This window comes from Lipophrys pholis, assembly GCF_963383615.2.
Source record: "Lipophrys pholis genome assembly, chromosome: 22".
Lineage (NCBI taxonomy): Eukaryota > Metazoa > Chordata > Actinopteri > Blenniiformes > Blenniidae > Lipophrys > Lipophrys pholis.
The window spans coordinates 9,814,000-9,831,374 of NC_137644.1; the positions used below are offsets into that span (position 1 = coordinate 9,814,000).

At 46.4% G+C, this 17,375-nt stretch overlaps 4 protein-coding genes across 7 annotated transcripts; 2 read left to right on the top strand and 2 right to left on the bottom strand.

The window, feature by feature from the left end:
- Positions 1-33: 33 nt before the first annotated feature.
- lamtor4 (late endosomal/lysosomal adaptor, MAPK and MTOR activator 4) lies at positions 34-1,522 on the top strand. Its single transcript, XM_080492563.1, has 4 exons — positions 34-128; positions 234-317; positions 646-763; positions 1,337-1,522. The coding sequence occupies exons 1-4, from the start codon at positions 126-128 to the stop codon at positions 1,432-1,434; spliced, it is 303 nt and encodes a 100-aa protein (XP_080348689.1). The 5' UTR covers positions 34-125; the 3' UTR covers positions 1,435-1,522.
- Positions 1,519-5,168, bottom strand: LOC308127484 (ADP-ribosylation factor 4). Its single transcript, XM_080492562.1, has 6 exons — positions 4,592-5,168; positions 3,325-3,405; positions 3,126-3,235; positions 2,971-3,042; positions 2,753-2,878; positions 1,519-2,191 (listed from the first exon to the last, which is right to left on the bottom strand). Exons 1-6 carry the CDS (start codon positions 4,905-4,907, stop codon positions 2,105-2,107), a joined length of 792 nt encoding a protein of 263 aa, XP_080348688.1. The 5' UTR covers positions 4,908-5,168; the 3' UTR covers positions 1,519-2,104.
- Positions 5,169-5,173: 5 nt separating this feature from the next.
- Positions 5,174-9,964, top strand: gcc1 (GRIP and coiled-coil domain containing 1). 3 transcript variants are annotated; one of them, XM_080492561.1, is made up of 6 exons: positions 5,174-5,296; positions 5,619-6,095; positions 6,839-7,495; positions 8,344-8,946; positions 9,016-9,584; positions 9,841-9,956. In XM_080492561.1, the coding sequence occupies exons 2-6, from the start codon at positions 5,733-5,735 to the stop codon at positions 9,884-9,886; spliced, it is 2,238 nt and encodes a 745-aa protein (XP_080348687.1). In that variant the 5' UTR covers positions 5,174-5,296; positions 5,619-5,732; the 3' UTR covers positions 9,887-9,956. The 3 variants fall into 3 exon arrangements, with proteins under 3 accessions (XP_080348687.1, XP_080348686.1, XP_080348685.1); XM_080492560.1 differs by having other exon boundaries at positions 5,592-6,095; positions 8,344-9,584; positions 9,841-9,964; XM_080492559.1 differs by having other exon boundaries at positions 8,344-9,584; positions 9,841-9,964.
- A 61-nt stretch (positions 9,965-10,025) lies between these two features.
- Positions 10,026-17,341, bottom strand: dennd6b (DENN/MADD domain containing 6B). Of its 2 annotated transcripts, none has more exons than XM_080491805.1 (20): positions 17,122-17,341; positions 15,846-15,884; positions 15,715-15,757; positions 15,532-15,641; positions 15,362-15,442; positions 15,140-15,245; positions 14,973-15,052; positions 14,832-14,894; positions 14,698-14,753; positions 14,450-14,572; positions 14,270-14,365; positions 13,996-14,090; positions 13,842-13,907; positions 13,691-13,755; positions 12,609-12,689; positions 12,226-12,279; positions 12,029-12,138; positions 11,850-11,952; positions 10,721-10,795; positions 10,026-10,590 (listed from the first exon to the last, which is right to left on the bottom strand). In XM_080491805.1, exons 1-20 carry the CDS (start codon positions 17,317-17,319, stop codon positions 10,468-10,470), a joined length of 1,767 nt encoding a protein of 588 aa, XP_080347931.1. In that variant the 5' UTR covers positions 17,320-17,341; the 3' UTR covers positions 10,026-10,467. The 2 variants fall into 2 exon arrangements, with proteins under 2 accessions (XP_080347931.1, XP_080347930.1); XM_080491804.1 differs by having other exon boundaries at positions 12,609-12,698.
- Positions 17,342-17,375: the final 34 nt, after the last annotated feature.

Sequence of the window (17,375 nt, forward strand, 5' to 3'; positions counted from 1 at the left end):
ATATAATTTCCAAGGATCCTTAAAAGCATCATCAGTCACATGACAATGTAAAGCGGAAGTTGCTGCAGCTGGTGTTGAAAACTTCGGGAGATTAAAAACAGATTAGAAGAAGCGGGGGAGTCAGGATGGTGAGTGAGACTTTTACATTTTTTCTTTTTATGATTTCAGAGTTTAAATGCGCCGTGAGACATTCAGGTGACCCTCCTGTGACTGTGAGCTTGCTGTTGTTTCAGACCACCGCCGCGCTGACTGCGGGTCTGGACCGGATCCCGGACCAGCTCGGGTACCTGGTTATCAGTGAGGACGGAGTCTTGGCCGTGAGTGTCGCTCCACATTCCCGTCTCTTATATCATGTTTAAATATCTCGGATTTCTTAGTACATTTCTTCTGGGATTAAAACGCCTAATTTCTGAATGGAGTCTGGTGCTGTGATGTGTTTGTTATGAGACTCAGCCAAAGGCAGACAAACGCATGCACCAGACTCCATTCAAATTTCAGTTAATTTAACACTCATACACATATCACTTCACCTGTCTCCTCTCAAAATGAACTCTGAACGTATCCAAAAGCCGTGGCTCCTTTCTGCAACGTCCTCATGAACATTGGATGCCGTGGGGTTAACTGTGACCTTTGTCCTTTGTGCAGTCTGCAGGTGAGCTGGAGAACGATGAACACACAGCGAGCGTGATGATGCAGATGGTTCGAACAGCGAGTCGCTTCAGGTTGTCGGGATCGGCTGAGCCGCCGTTCAAACGCATGTCAGGTAAAAACACACACATACCTCAGGTCTAATTCTGGTTTGACAATTTATAACTTCTGGTTGTTTTGGATCAAACTTAACCTTAATGAAAATTCAGACTTGGATCTCTGCTTTAGGTTTAAGTTCAGATTTAAGGTTTAACTGGAGCTTAACAAAAAGTTTACCTTTTAAATTACATAGGGTTTAAATATAAAAATATATCCGGTTTAAGTCTGTTAACTTGACAATTGAATCAGATGCAAGTCTGGATTTAGGTTCAGGTTAACCATCAGGATTACTTTCTTTTTTCCCAGATTTTATTGCAAATTTTACAGAATTTCTTTTCAGATCTTTGTTTCAATCATTTAATTCATGAAAATCTGTTTAAAACATCAAATACATTAGATTGAATAAATGGATGTTTACAGATAACATTGCCATTATATATACACAAAATGCCTATTATAAAGTATTTTGCCATTATATCAGATTTAACTTTGGGATTTTTAATCCGTGAACCTGGTGGTGGGTTCAGGTAAACGTGTACAGGTTTTTAAATACTTCTGTATTGACCTGTGGTGCGTTCACTGCCCCCAGTGATCTTGGAGGACTTCGTGTACACAGTGACAGTATCCGGTCAGAAAGTATTTGTGGTCAAACGTCATCACAACCAACAGGAGCCGGTCAGTGTCTGAGGACACGACGATGAAGATGAAGAGCTGCAGTTCATCAGTTTGTGTTGCATTTGTTTTTAGAGTTGTGTAAAATAAATCAATTTAAAAACTGGTTGTTTCATCCTGGAAGGATCTGGTTTTTTCCGACTGCACTCAAATGTCTCATCTGAAGTGTGACCCGTTTTACCTGAATTACTCAAATCTGACCTCAAAAGCAACTCATACATTTGTAATGCTTTTCTAGTTGAACCAAGAAAGTGTAGAATAAATCTTACGGACATTGAGAAGAAAAAAAACCTTTATTGCATCATCAGTCGCCCCGATTCTTCTTCACATTACGAAGGAATGACGAAGCCTTCAATCTCGGTTGGAATGAGTCATCTCACAAACAGGAAACCCCTGCCTGTCATAAGCCCCGCCCCCTTCCCCAGGTGATGACTGTCGCTATAATCCCCGCCCTTCCTTAACTTGGTTAAAACATGCTGTTTAAAAAAAGGAAGAAAAAAAAGACAAAAGAGGATGATGAGAAATGAAGTTGAGCTCAGAGTCCATGACATCACTTCCTCCTAAACGACAAGTTTATAATTTAAAAAAAAAACAAAAAAAAAAACTGAAACAGTCCGTGTACTCCTCGTCTTCCTCGCCGACGTCTCTGCTGCTTCCTGGTTCTGCTCCGGGGGGGAGGGGGGGTCTATTGCTTGGACAACTCGTTGGACAGCCAGTCGAGACCCTCGTACAGACCCGTACCCTGAGTGGCACAGGTGGCCTGGACGTGCCACTGAAACACAAACGGTGAAGGGAGACGGTCAGATCAGACCAAAACCTGTCGCGGTGTTAAGGCCCTGTTGTTTCTATGTAAACAAATAAAGTTTCCAAAACATTGCTGTGTGAAGCAAAACTTGACTGAAACAAAAACGATGCGTTTTCACTTGAAATGTTGACGTAAACGGAGCCTCAGATTCTGCTCGAAGGAAAAGAGCTTCGACGTGTCGACGTGTCAGTATCGGAACACTTCAGACACCGTTTCATGTCGTCTGATCAAAGTCATTGCGAGTTTGAAAGAATCAGTAAAGTTACTAAATAAGGTCATTTGTCTGTTTAAGTGAAAAAGGTAACAGTTACAGGGACCAAACTTTCTTTTAAATACAGAAATCCGCAACTAAATGAAGCAAGTTTTCATTTGAGACGTTGTTGTGTAAACGGCCTAAAATTTCACTGACAGATCCGGGAGTTCATTTATTTATTCTTTCATTCAAAAGTGCAGTCAGACCACTGGAATTACTTTTCCCATCCTATTGGTGGTGGTGATGGAGGTCAAAGGTCACGATTAGGGACTCACAGTTCTGTTGCGCAGGTTGTGGAGACCCAGTTTGTCGGTGAGTTCGCTGACGTTCATGGCGTTCGGAAGATCCTGTTTGTTAGCAAACACCAGGAGAACCGCCTCCTTTAATTCGTCCTCTTGGATCTGCGGAGAGAGGACCGCCGACATCAGTTTCTACAAACCCGCGCCAACAAAGTCCAAGAACGACGGCAGTGACGATAAGGACGGCGACTCACCATCTTGAAAAGCTCTTCTGCCGACTCGGCGATTCTCTCTTTGTCGTTACTGTCCACCACGAAGATCAGACCCTGGGAAACACAGAACGTTACTGACCCGCCCTCAGCTCTGCACCTGAACGCCTCATCGCGCATTTCAGGTTGTGGGTCTGTACCTGAGTGTTCTGGAAGTAGTGTCTCCACAGAGGTCGGATCTTGTCCTGACCGCCCACGTCCCAAACTGTGAAGCAGATGTTCTTGTACTCGACCGTCTCGACGTTAAAACCTGTAACACATTTTTTTAGTTTTTCACATTTTTTTTTTTTTTTTATAAAAGTTGGAGGTCAAACCAGGAGTGACGCTCAGAGCACAGACCGATGGTGGGGATGGTGGTGACCACTTCTCCCAGCTTCAGCTTGTACAGAATTGTTGTTTTTCCAGCCGCGTCCAGACCAACTGGAACCAGAGTAGACCCGAGTTAGAAAAATACAATGACATGATAAACACCCCACAGTCGTACAAAAAAATATTTTATTTCAAGAGATAAATAAATGTCACAGAAAACAAAACATTAAGTTACTCTACCAGAATCCACACAGAAAAAATGAAAAATTAGGAACCAGTTTTAGTTGTTGACGTACATCTCTTAATACATTGTCAATACCTTTCTGAAGGAAATTCGCCATTACACCCACACAAACAGATTTCCAGTATTTATATTTTGAGATCGATCCCCGGGTCTGTTAACGTCTCAGCGTCACGGAAAAGCCCAAAAGATTCCCGAAGCAAGTACACACAATCTCGCGTCGCAATGGAAAACACGATCAACAATCATTTTCACAACATTTAAGACTATTCCCGTGGCCTGAACACTTTTTTCTTTGAGAAAGTCTGGCTTGTTTTGATATTTTTCGCTGGAGCCTCCGCAGGACCATCTTTCATATCCCAGAAACCCATCATCATCCAAACATGATGTCAGGTAGCAAAACCAAAACACAGTTTGTTTGTAAACATATTAACTTTGGTGTGATCGATTTGGGCAAGTTCAGCTTGGAATTTAGTGGAAATGAGGAGTAATGATCTTGCTTTCGTGTAATGGTTTATTCCCTGTGAAGAAATTATACATTTTATGGGAAATATATTTTAAAGATTTTTTAAATTTCTGGGAGAGTAACTTTAATATAAGTGAATTATTCAAACAGTTGACTGACGGACCGCTGACATATAAACACTTAACTGATTAAAATTCAAATAAAAAGTAAAGGTAATCTTTAAAAAAGAAACTGTTGACTGACAAACAGTTAACCGATTAAAATTCAAATCAAAATATAATAACTCATGATAATAAAATAAAAGTTAACAGACAAATATATAATAAATCATAGACGTATAAACAATCAACCAGCACAGAACCGTTATGTCGATCGTTAGCTTATGGGCTAACTCCGCTAGCTTTAGGTTTTCACACTCTCTCTTCCTACCGAGGATAAAACTGAACATTTTGATCACAGAACAGAGTTAAACTCGTCGGACCGGATCAGATATAATCGCCGCTGGGTGACCGGGGCAGTCTGCGGAGCCTGCCTCCGGGTCTCTCCCGGTCCGTTTCCCGTGAGCTCGGGGCTAGTTTAGCTTAGCTCACCCATCAGGATCCTCATCTGCTTCTTCCCGAACAGCTTAGAGAACAGAGACGAGATGGTCAGACCCATCTTCACTGACGGCGGAGGGTCAACACCAGGCGGAACGAAGAGGCGGTCAGCCCGGGAGCAATTGCGGGGTGGGAGCCGGTGGGAGAGGTGGAGTTTGGATGCCGGAGTGAAGCCGGGTGAAGAGGCGCAGCGAGCGGACTGAGGGCGCAGCTCCTCTCGGTGCCACGTCCAGGCCAACGCGGAATAAATGACGTCACGGCTTTGTAAAAACTTTATCAACAGAAATGTTGTGATGCCTTCCCGTTCCATGGGAATAGATTATTTCCTTTAATGTTTTTGTTTTCTTTTTTGTTAGAGGAGAGACAAGAGCATCATAGAGACCAGATCTACTGTGAATCCTAATAATATGTCTGATATAAACTACAGACAAAAAAGCAGATCATTGTCGCGAACAAGAACAGACCTATTGTAAGCATTTTGCTGTAGAGTTAGTTAGTGGAGTTAATAGAGTTTTCCTAAAGTCCCTGAACGCATCCTTCAACTCCCGCCTCCTATGTCCTGTTCATTTCCGCTTCGATCAAACATGGCCGCTGTTGATAAACTCCAAGGAGGATTTTAACCTCGGAGTTTATTTATCGACACGTCTTCACATTCCACACTTTAACTCCCTCGCTTTGGGCGGTTGTGAGGTTTATCAGGTAAGAACCGAATTAACTCCCCAGATTAGCGACACTTAATGGTGATGTCGAGTCCAGCTGTTACAATTAACAAGTGACGCTGCCTTACTTGAGACTGAGGCAGGCACAAGAATAAAATCACAATGAATGAAAGTTATTTTTTTTACATTTTTAATACACGATTTGTCTTATAAGTATTATATTTTGTATTTCAAGTCATGTCATTTTGATGTTATTAAAATAAAACTCATGTTTACCATTCTAAAACAGTTTTGTCCAAAACATTTCTGATTCAAAATGTTTTTATTTTTTTTAGTGAACATGAATAACTGTCTCCTTTCAGGACTGAACAGACCCTGCAGTCCTGCAGAGTCCAGTCCGGCTCACCTGGAGGTCCACGGGCACCAGTTCTAATCCTGTGGATGATGGATTTGTTTTGATCTTATCTCTTGAAATCATGGAGAAGTTTGGGATGAGTTTCGGAGGCGGTCCCAGCAGGAAGGAGCTGCTGGAGACCGTCGAGTCCCAGAAGAAGCAGATGATCCACTACCAGACCCGCTTCAAGGATGTGGTCCGGGCCTACAAGAGTCTCCTGAAGGAGAAGGAGGCCCTGGAGGCCAGCCTGAAAGTTCTGAGTGTGACTCAGGATCTGGACCTGCACCATCCTCGGGTTGGAGCCGCCTCTTTTGGCCCAGACCTGCCGGACGACCGCTGCTCACTGCACAGCGAGGACAGCGTGGACACGGCAGCATCCATGGACATACCTAGTGAGGCTGCTAGGGGGGACCAAAGCGAGGAGGACCAGGGCGAATCTGGAGGGGTACGTTCTCAAAGGCTACGGAACAAAGCGCCAAGAGTTCAGGAACTGTAATAATCAACGTGCTCCCACCATGGGGGGAGCACGTGAGACAGAGTACTGAAGAAGGTACGATGGTTTCTGGAGAATGGAATCCCAGGTGTGCCGTAGGGCAGGGGTGTCAAACTCAGATCCTCGTGGGCCACAGCCCTGCACGTTTTCAATGTCTCCCTCCCCTGAATGTCCTGATGGTTCATCACCACATTCAGCACAAAGCCAGATAACGAGCTGCTCATTGCAATCAGCTGTGTTGAAGCTGGGAGACATGCAAAACGTGCAGGGCTGCGGCCCTCGAGGCCTGGAGTTCGACACGTGTGCCGTAGGGTGTCCTCCAGAAACCATCGACAACAGAGGGCGTAGCCGACCGCCAAACAGGAAGTTATCGGTATCAGTGGGGCAAAAAGTTTTGTGCATTTCTGGTTAAAAAAAAAAGATCTTCTCGCATATAAAGTAGCGCTATTCTAAAGTAAGAAACAACAAAATTAACACGATTCATCAGATTTGATAACCCCTTATAACACCTCTTGAACTATACTGAGTAACATTACACCTGATACGTTTACATTTTCAGGAAGTGGTTCTGGCGCTCGACTGCCGCAGGTTATTTGCGTGCGAAATGATGTAAATGTAGCTAAAGGAGCAATTTTCAAGAAAAGAACAGATGTTAACTTCTCATGTTTATACCTTGTGATGTATATTTTTTTCAGTCAGTGAAGTCTGAGCCCGAAGCCTCAGACAGCAGTGGCGTGGGGGCGGAGCCATTTCAGGCCACACCCCCTCCCAATGCAGAGATGGACCGCCGCGTCGCTCAGCTGAAGAGCCAACTGAGCACGCTCACCGGCGCGCTGGCCACGGTGACGCAGGAGAAGTCCCGCATGGAGGCCAACTTCCAGGCCGACAAGCGGCAGCTCAAACAGGAAGTGGAGGAGCTCCAGGAGTGCCTGGCCGCCGCGGGGGCGCAGCAGGATGCGGAGCTGGCCGCCATGCAGCAGCAGCTGGCTGAGAGCCGCGCTCGCATCATCACGCAGCAGCACGAGCGCGAGCAGGAGCAGGGCGACCACGTGCAGCAGCTGCGGGAGCTGCAGCGTCTCCTGCAGCAGGAGCGGGACGTGCGGCAGGACGCAGAGCTGCGCCTGCAGGACACCGCCGCCGCCCTGCATGCCACCTCGCAGGCCGTGGACCGGGGGGCGGAGTCCGAGGCCCACCTGAGCCAGGTGAGGGAGGAGAGGGACGAGCTGAGGAGGAGGCTGCAGGCCGCCGAGGAGGACCAGAAGAGACCGGATCCACGACTGGACGAGCTGCAGCGCCAACTGAAGGAGCTGAAGAACGACTTCCAGCTGCAGATCCAGACCGAGACCCGCAAGGTGAGACCAGACCAGGACCGGGAAGTCCATAGAACCAGAACCACAAGCACACAGAAGCGGGTCTGGAACCAGGTTTAACAAAGATACGGTACCACGTCTAAATCGATCAACATTTTGCCAAAACTACAACTAAGATGACAAAAACCACTTCGAGCAGCAGATTTACACTACGGACCAGAAAGCAGAACCAGGAGTTAGTAAAAACAGAACCAGCATACAGCAGCGTTAGACTGGAACCTGAAATCTAAACCTTGATGAAATGTAGAACCAATCAAGAGAACTCAAAACTCACCCGATTCAAAACCATCAAACCAAACCCAGAGTCCACTAACCTCAAAAAACACTTTCAGTTCTCTAACAGAACCAACTGTAACCAAAGTAAGATGGACTTTGAAAAGCAGGTCTAGACTAGACCAGAACCTGGATTAACTAAAACTAGAATGAATTTATCCAAGGACGAGATCCAGGTCCAACCCCAGCTGGAATCCAGAACCCAGTCTTTTAAAAACCAGAACAAACTTGAACTAGATGCAGATTTAGACTGAGGTCAAGAACAGAACCAGGTAGAACCTGAATGCAGCATCATCTGAAACAAGAACCATTTCTAGATCCAGATTCAGATACCAGGAATGTGTGCCGATAACAGAACCGGGTCGAATTTAATCCAGAATCAAACAAAAACCAGGACCAGTGTGAACAGAACCGTCTTGAACTGAAACCAGATCTACGTCAATACAGGATTAATTGTAGAACCAGAACCTCTTCCAGCAGCAGATTTAGACATTGGCTCTGGATCAGGTGATCTCCTGAACTCGTCCTCCAGTCTCACGGCTCCGTTCCTTCCACAGGTGTCCGAGGCGGAGGAGCGCGCCCGTGAGCGCGCCCAGAGCGCGGAAGCCCGGGTGGCGGGTCTGGAGCAGCGAGTGTCGGAGCTGTCGGAGCTGCTGGGGACCAGCGAGAAGGCCAAGCAGCGGGACCAGCAGACGGCCCAGAGGCTCCGGGACCGCCTCCTGCAGCTGGATGCCGAGAACAAGACGCTGGCCCTCGCCGCCTCCAGCCGCGCCGCCGGCGACCTCGGCCTGGACGAGACGCAGCTGGACGTGGGCGTGCTGAAGGAGAAGCTGCAGAAGGTGAAGAAGCTGCTGCAGCTGGCGGCGCAGAGCAACCCGGACCTCAACATCCAGGAGGCGGAGGCCGGCGAGGACCAGGCCAAGGCGCTGGCGTGCCAGCAGGAGCTGCGGCAGCTCAAAGACGAGTTCGAGCGCTACAAGCTGCGGGCGCAGGTCGTGCTCAAGAACAAGAACACGAAGGACGGCTGCCAGGCGCGGGAGCTGGAGGAGGTGCGCGACCAGCTGTCGGAGCTGCGCGAGAAGTACATCAACCTGCGCATCCAGAGCGACGAGGCCGAGGAGCGCCACCGCCGGCAGCTGGAGGAGCGGCAGCAGCAGCAGGCGGCGCTGCAGCTCGCTCACCGCCAGGAGGCGGAGCGTGCCGAGGCCACGCACCGCGACGAGCTGCAGCGCCTGGAGGCGGAGCTTCACAAGCACCGTGAGAGGACCATGGCGCTGCTGGACGACAAGGACAAGGAGCTGGAGAGGCTTCGGGCCGCCGTGCTCAGCTGCACCGGCGTCGGCGCCATCGTTTCTACCACCGACACGACTGCCGACGCCGTTTCCGACAGCGATGACGACACCATCGGCCAGGCCCTGCGGCGGGCCAAGCCCACCGAATCCACGCTGCTGCTGTACGCCGAGCAGCTCGCGCGCAAGGAGGTGGAGACCGGCGGCCTGCGGCGGCAGAAGAATCGCCTGGAGGAAGACCTCCACCAGCTGCAGGCGCGCCTCATCGCCAACGGGGAGCGCTACGACGAGGAGGTGGCGCAGCTCCGCGAGCAGATCGACAAGCTGATCCGAGACCAGCGCCGCGAGGGCGCCAACGTGGAGTACCTGAAGAACGTCATCTACAGGTTCCTGACGTTGCAGGACGCCAGCGGGCGGCAGCAGACGCTCACCGCCATCCTCACCATCCTGCACTTCAGCCCGCAGGAGAAACACGACGTCCTCAAGCAGCAGGCGCCGGTATGGTGGAGGTGAGACGCCTCGACAACAAAAGCATTCCAAGTGATGGACTGTGAGACGTTCAGGGACTGTGGGAGTTCTCAGTTGGAAAACATTTGTAGCAGTTTCTATGGAAACGCCGCAGCGCATATCAAAGCATATCACAAATAAAAAAGATCAGTGTCGGAACGTGGCGTTATAAGAAAGATTTTATGTTAAAATATTAAGCCACGCTGTGTCTCGTCAAAATTATTTATCGCACAAAACTGATACACGTTTTTTTTCCAGGTTTCAGTTGGCGGACTCAGGACAACAAGCCAACATAAAAATATAGATGAATTGTGGGTAACGGTGTATATTTTTATTCCCTTCTTGAAATTAAACTATTTTGTGCGTCTTTACTCACGTTTCTAGTTTGTTTGGTTTTTTTTGACGCTTTGACGATCTGAAAGAAAAAGATCGGCACAACAACGCTGCGTTGAGGCGTATTTTATTTCCAAAACCAAAAATAAATCTTTACAGTTTGGGAGAAAGAAATAAAACGAGGTAAACTACGTCATTATTGATTATTCCGGTTACATTCACTCCGATTTCAGCTGCTGTAGGATAGAAAAATACTTATTTTCTGCTGCCGTCAAGTACGAATTCAGTTTGAAGAAAAACAAAAATAATTAATAAATCCAAATCTAATCAATTGGATACCTCAAATAGTTGAATATTAAAACAAAGTAAAATTAAACATCAAATAAAGCAGCAACATTCATTATTCACATTGGTAACAAATGCAGAGAAAACGAGTTGCCGTGTGTTTCACACCTAAATAATAATAAAAATGTAAATAAAGAAGGATTAGGTTGTTGGCACGTGTAAACAAAGAGGGTGTTTGTGTCGGCGATAACGCTGTGAATCACGAGTTCAGGGTGCGTTCAGGACGGCCTGCAGGTCTTCGGGTAGCGAGCTGATGACGGACTTTATAAAAGCATCCAGTTTGTCCAAAACGCCATCTTTTACCTGCAGCTGCTGCCTGCGAGCTCTCACCTGGAAGACACAACCCGGGGTGAATTGAGCTCACGGATCATAAACAGCAGCTGTTTACTTAAAAAAAAAATTATTTTTAAAATTATTACTTTTAAAAAGTAAAGCCACCCAGAGGTGAAAATGAACACACCAGCTTCTCTCTGAGCTTCAGAATCAGATCCACGATCTCCACCTCCGACTTGTCTCTGGTCCAGCCCAGCAGGTCCTGCAGAGGACACCACATCCAGTCTGACAGCGGCTGGAAACCACTTGGTCTAAACTGCACCGCTGCGGTTTCTCGGTGAGCCCGAAGCTCTTTCAGTTCCTGACACACCGATCGTACTGCAGCAGCGATGAAATGTTCAATGTGTGCCGGCTTGTTTACTGGTGGGACTTGACTCAACATGTACACAATTGGTTTGTACTGAATGAACCGCATGTGAAACAGTTTATAGCATCTCGCAAAATAAGGAACCTTTTTTTCAAATTTTTAATTGAATTTTATTTTATTTTTTTACATTTGTTGGATTGGTTTTAAACTAGTTTGAACATTAATTTAGACTACTTAAAAAAATAAAATAAAATTTCACTAGTTTGAATTAACTTTTTTAAACTAGTTTGAACTGTTTTTTTTACTAGTGCTGTCAAAGTTAACGTGTCAATTTTAACAAATTTACTCGTTTAAAAATATTCTGTAGTTTTGTTTACTTTGTTTTAGGGTTGTTTTTTTTAGTCCCTGAAATTAGCATCATACCGTGGAATGATGGGGGACGGAATATAAAGGCAGAAAGTTTCCTCTTCTTCTTTCTGCTAAACTTGGGGGAGAAGAAACCGTGTTCACCCAAAGCTGACAGAAAGTTATTTAAATGGTCTTTGAATTTAAATATACGTTCTGTGTGTTGAGTCGACATTAGTGCCACGGTTTTCCATAAATCTGCATTACGCACTTCAGTCTTTACTAGAAAAAAATGCGATTAAGTACAGAAAATAGTGCGATTAATTAGGTTTTAATTGATTGACAGCACTAGTTTTTTTCCACTAGTTTGAACTGGATTGAAACTAGTTTTTACATAGTTTATAAACCAATCTGGTTCAACACTGATTTAGACATCTTCTATATATTTCCATTGGTTTTAACGCAAATTCAAAGTGGTTTTACCATTAATATGAAATGGGTTGACACTAGTTTGCGCTCTACTTCTGATGTGGCGGAGCAGAGCGGACAGGGTGGAGGTCGTTCTCGCGTTTCTCCCCCGTCAGGTTTCATCTGTGTGACTCACGGCGTCACAGATGACCTCCAGGTGGAGACTCTCCAGCTTCTGCGTCATCTCTTTGTGTCGGTGTCGGTACCAGCCGTCAAAGTTTGGAGACCTGAAGAACTTCCTGCGGCGCAAAGGAGAAAAAAGGTTTAAGCCAATGAGACGCGCTCCTGCTGACGACGCCCACCTGTCAGACTCACCTGTACAGGCCCATCCAATCGCCTTTGAGCAACGAGGTCAGCTGAGGACCGGTGTGGTCCAGAGTCGACATGAACTCCTCCTGACTGAAGGGCCGAATCTGAGGAGGAGTCTGAAACGAACAGAAGGCACGTGAACGCATCGTTTCGGACAGGAAGTCACAGTGACCTCATCACCAGGCGGTAACATCATGGTTTACCTTCCAGGGAGTCACAGACCTCTGCAGCGGCATCAGGCCCGCCATATAACGCTCCTGTAAGACCAGACGGAGGGATTACTGAGGCCACTGCTCTGTGACTGGTCACATACTCAACCTCCGACAGGAGGAGTTGTTACTGCTGGTTATTGATCGTTCATACTGGTTACTACTAGTCATTAACTGTTACTGTTGTGAGACACAGACAGACATCGGATAGTTAAAGACTTTAAATACTGGCTACGTTGGTTAGTACTAATTACTGAGTGTTACTGCTGATTACCGACTAAATACGACAGGTCAACCTCATTGAGTTGTGTTGGTGAGACTTTATCAGTACTAAGATCAGTGACTGCCCCCCTGCGAGCTGATTGGCTGATCCTCACCAGTGGGATGATGAAGCTCTGCGTGAGCTCTAACAAATGTCTCCTGAGGATGGCGCTCTGAGCCTCCGATGGTCTCTTCCTCTGGATGCCCTGCGCGCGCACACACACACACACACACACACACACACACACACACACACACACACACACACACACACACACACACACACACACACACACACACACACACACACACACACACACACACACACTTTATGGCTCACTTTCATTCATGTGTATTTAGTCATAAAACATTTCTAAATTCTCACGTTTGTCAAAAATCAAACCTAATTTTCCTTCAAAAAAAGGAAAGACAGTTTGTCTGTGTGTTTATTTATTTATTGGTTTCTTTGCATATCATTTAGCAACTTTTCGCAAAAACTATTGACCCGAATCGCATGAAATCTTCAGGGACGATGCGTCTTCCTTTAAACTTTGAGAGCGGTTGGGTCAAAGGTCAAGGTCACGGAAGTATTCTCATCATAACACAGTCAGTTCTAATCCGATTAATGTCAAACCAACGACAAAATGTTCTATTTTCAATTCCCTATCCTGTCTATGGTGACAAATGTGGCAAAGGTATGCACTCTACTGTGTGACTGGTAGTTCATTAAGAATTTAAATGATACAAAATGTACTTTATACTACTTGATTTGGCAGCTTTTCATAGACGTTTTTAGCACAACAAATGTAAAGCTACAGTGTAAACTATTATGTGAACGATTTATTGTTGTTCTTTGTGTTTCTCACGACAATATTAACCTACTTTTGATTGAAGATGTCATCTTTATTGAAAAATGTTAATAAAGAGATTTGAAGAAAAAAAGAAGAAGAATTAAAAAGATATCTCTCTATAGCGTATTGTTTACTAAAGTAAATAGTTTAAGTTTAGCCAGTCTACTTTAGGTCCAATGGCTCCGACTGAATAATTCATATCTAATAAGTTGGGACTGGACTTCCCAGGAGGCAGTAAGTCAGGTAGAGATCAGCCGACATAAATAACCAACAGCATCTTTTTCCTCTCGGGGTTTCTGCTCATACATACAGAAGGTAAGACGCACGAAGGCGTTTGATTTGTTCACCTTCAACAGCCGCTTGATGAGGATCTTGTCTTTGTGTAGAAACGTCTTGTAGGCCGTGTACATCCCTGCACACACAATCAGTGTTCAAACACACACACACACACACACACATGCTGTGTGAGATTTTGTCTGTGACAAAACGCGATGTTACCTGGTTTGGTGTCGAGAGTCTTCAGCTTGGACAGTTTCTTCACCTTCACCTGTTTGGGTAAATCACCTGGAAGAAGCGGCGGCGACGAGGAGGAATCAGACGAAGCGTCGGAGAACAAAGTCAAAACATTTCAGAAGGAGAAGCAAGGAAGCACCTGCCATCCTGACCTCCCCCAGCCGGAGGATGTGAGGCCAGCTCTGAAAGGTCTTGATGAAGAACGGGTTGGTGACGCCCAGAACGACGTTGGGTCTGAAGAACACGCACACACACACACACACACACACACACCTGATGACACTTTTGGTCCACAAGCGCGTCTCCTAGGACAAACCTCACCGTGTACGGGTGTTTGCAGGTGCGTTACGATTGTTTCAGGGTATATCACTGGTGTGTCATGGTGGTGTGTGTTACAGGTGCGAGTCTCTCACGGTGCCTGTGTCCTGGTGGTGTACTCCCTGAACTCGCTGTCATGGATGGTGAAATAAGGACGGAAGTCGCAGCAGAACTTCAACGGGCTGATGGAGCTGAGGAGGACGCAGACGGCGTTACCATGGCAACCATCACTCTCCGATCGGCTCCAGAAAAAACCAAAAACACCTGAACGTTACCCGACGAGAGCCAGCACGGTCTCGGAGGAGACGGCGGGAGACGGGGCCATGATGACCAGCGGCTCCCCGAGCAGCGTGAGCTCCCAGAGCATCTGCAGGTGGATCAGGACGGACTGGAAACACCTGAGACAGCGAGGACGGGCGCGACGAAAACACAGCGTAAAACTGAGGGTACGCCTGAGGGTGAATGTAACGCTCACCTGAGAGACAGGCGAGACTAAAAGCGGACAGATTTCAAGTAAACGTACCTGAAGAGGTCCAGCTCGTGGATGGTCGGCAGCAGAGTCGGAGCGGGCAGCAGGTTCTAACAATTCAAAATTCAAACTTTAACGTCAGAAGGTTGAGGTAAATGACGAAGACAGAGACAGAGGACGACTCTGACCTCTTTAGCCGTCTGCCTCACTGGACTTCCTCCGGGTTTGTCCGATTTCGAAGGAATTCTCACCTGAAACATCACAAATAGACATAAGCTCATCCTCGCATCACGTGTGAACCATCTGTGAAACCCCGCCCACCGTCCCACCTGCAACACCACGCCCATCACGGGCAGGTTGACGGTCAGTCCGGGCTCCGGCGAAGGCCACTGGTCGATCTCATTGCACACTGCGAGGAAGAGCATAAAGCAACACGGTGAACACCCGCATTGTCACTGGCCATCGGCTGGTTATGATGCAGGCGTGACATCATCACCTGCTTCCAGACATGGCTCCAGTTTCTCAAAGAACTCCGGAGCGACGATCTGAAGCAGCGAGTGGAAGAGGTTAGTGTACGGCAACCTGGACACCAGCACCAGGGACTGAAACAGAGAAGCCCACGTCGTCGTCATCAACACGCCGATCTCCACGTGTCACAAGCTCTGTTTTGTACGAGCAAGCGTGTACCGCCGGAAACCAGTGTGTATCAGAGTCTGACCTTCTGGAAGTACCCTCTCTTCACGGAGACATCCTTCACTTGTCTGAAATAGACGTAACCGAAGAAATGAGACGTTTCACTCTGCAAAAAGAAATAAAAAAATGTTTGCATGTGAACTCCTGAGCTCAGGCGTATCAGCGTGAGGTCACATGACCAGCAGTAGGCCTCACCTGCAGGGTCACCGGAGCGTCTCGGTTGTAAACGTCGTCTCTGGACCTCGACGCTCTGCGGCCGACCGACTGACGCAGCCTGAAGCTGAACTGCGTGTCACCAAGGCATCCTGTGGAGTCAAACATCACGTGACCTTCTGACCCCTCCCCACAGCATCGTCACACTGTGTCACCGCGGTTTACCTGAGTATGAATCTGGGAACGACAGGTAGCAGATGCTGGTTTTCTGTGAACAAACGACAAGAAACAATAATGAATCAGGAGTAAATAAGAGGAATCTTAATTTGAAAATATCACGCTTTATAAAAATGTACCTCTTTTTCAGTCAGTTTCACATCCTGGGGATAAACCAGCTGCAAACACACACAGCAGGCAGTGAAAATTCCGCACCAAACTTCATATCTTTTTTTTTTTTTTTTTTTGTCACTTCACCTCAAGCAAACTTAAAGTTTTTCTTCTGCAAACTGCATTCACATTAAAAAAAATGAATTTGACAGTTTTTCCCGAACTAACCAGATAATTATCTCATAATTATGAGAAAAAGTTAATTATAAAACAAGTTTGACAGTTTTTCTGAATTCTTAATGGTTTTCTGAATTTTTTTCAAATCAACTGTTTTTCTAAATTAATGAGATTATGTTTTTTTTCTGAACCGCAGATTTACCCCCCCAGAAAATCATTATCTCACTAATTCAGAAAAAATAATGTAAATTATTTTTAATTATTAATTTTTTCTCATAACTGGGATAATTATCTCAAAAAAAGGGTCGATTGTTATTTTTTCATGTGAATGCGATACACATAGAACTGTACTTAAAGTTGTCTGGTATCAAACACCTGGCTAATAAAATGCTTACTTCAGTTCACAGATCACCTCAACACAACCTAGAATCAAAATAAATTATATTAAATCATGATCTGTTCAAATAACATGCCGCATTCTATAGCTCTGCATTTATCCAAGAAACACGTATAACATGTGAAGTTTTAAAACTAACCCACAGTGTTAGTGTAAATCTACCAATACCGCATTAGAAAGGAGACTGTTGTTGTGTTTTGTGTTTCTTAGGTTTTCATTTACAAGCTTCCACGTGTCTCCAGGAGTAAATAAATACCGAATTCAATGTTTCGTAAACGGAGTCTGGCGCACACTGACCAATGTTTCGGATGAACTGGACTCCCTGTTAATTGGTGACCTACTCTCCCTTTAGGGTCTTATCGTTGACACTAGTAACAGCTGTGCTGAAAATAAATTCACAAAAGGTACCAAACTTTGAGATAAAGCAGTTAAACTGTTTGTTTAGTTTTTTTTCAACAAGTGCTGTTACCAGCAGCGAAAAGGAGACGTCAGACTCCAGTTAACAGGGAGACCAGTAAATCCGAAACACCTGCAGATGTTTAAGGCTTTATAAAGTCTGATTTGGTTTGACACAGCCTGCACCTCATCCTCTCTCCCCTCCCTGCTCCTCCTCCGCCTGTTGTTCCTCTTCCACCTCCTCTCTCTCCTCCTGACTCCTTTTTTAAAAATACTCCGCATCCATCTGCTCCCGGTGCTGATGCTGCTGTGCTAACGATGCTAAGCTAACGCACCTCGATGGCTTGTCCGAGCTCCAGGTCGAACGTAACCACGCACACGCACTCCAGCCAGGCAGAGAAGCGCGTCCATGGCCCGCGGCTGTCCGCACCGTCCTCCGCTCGGGGAGAACCGGGACCGTCAAACGGGTTCATCGCGACCGGATCAGAGCGCCGACGCCTCCGCAGAACATCGCCCGGTTCTCCATCACACATTAAAGTCCCGTTGCGGGCCGAGACGGTCAGACGGAGGTCTCAGAGAGCCCCCTGCT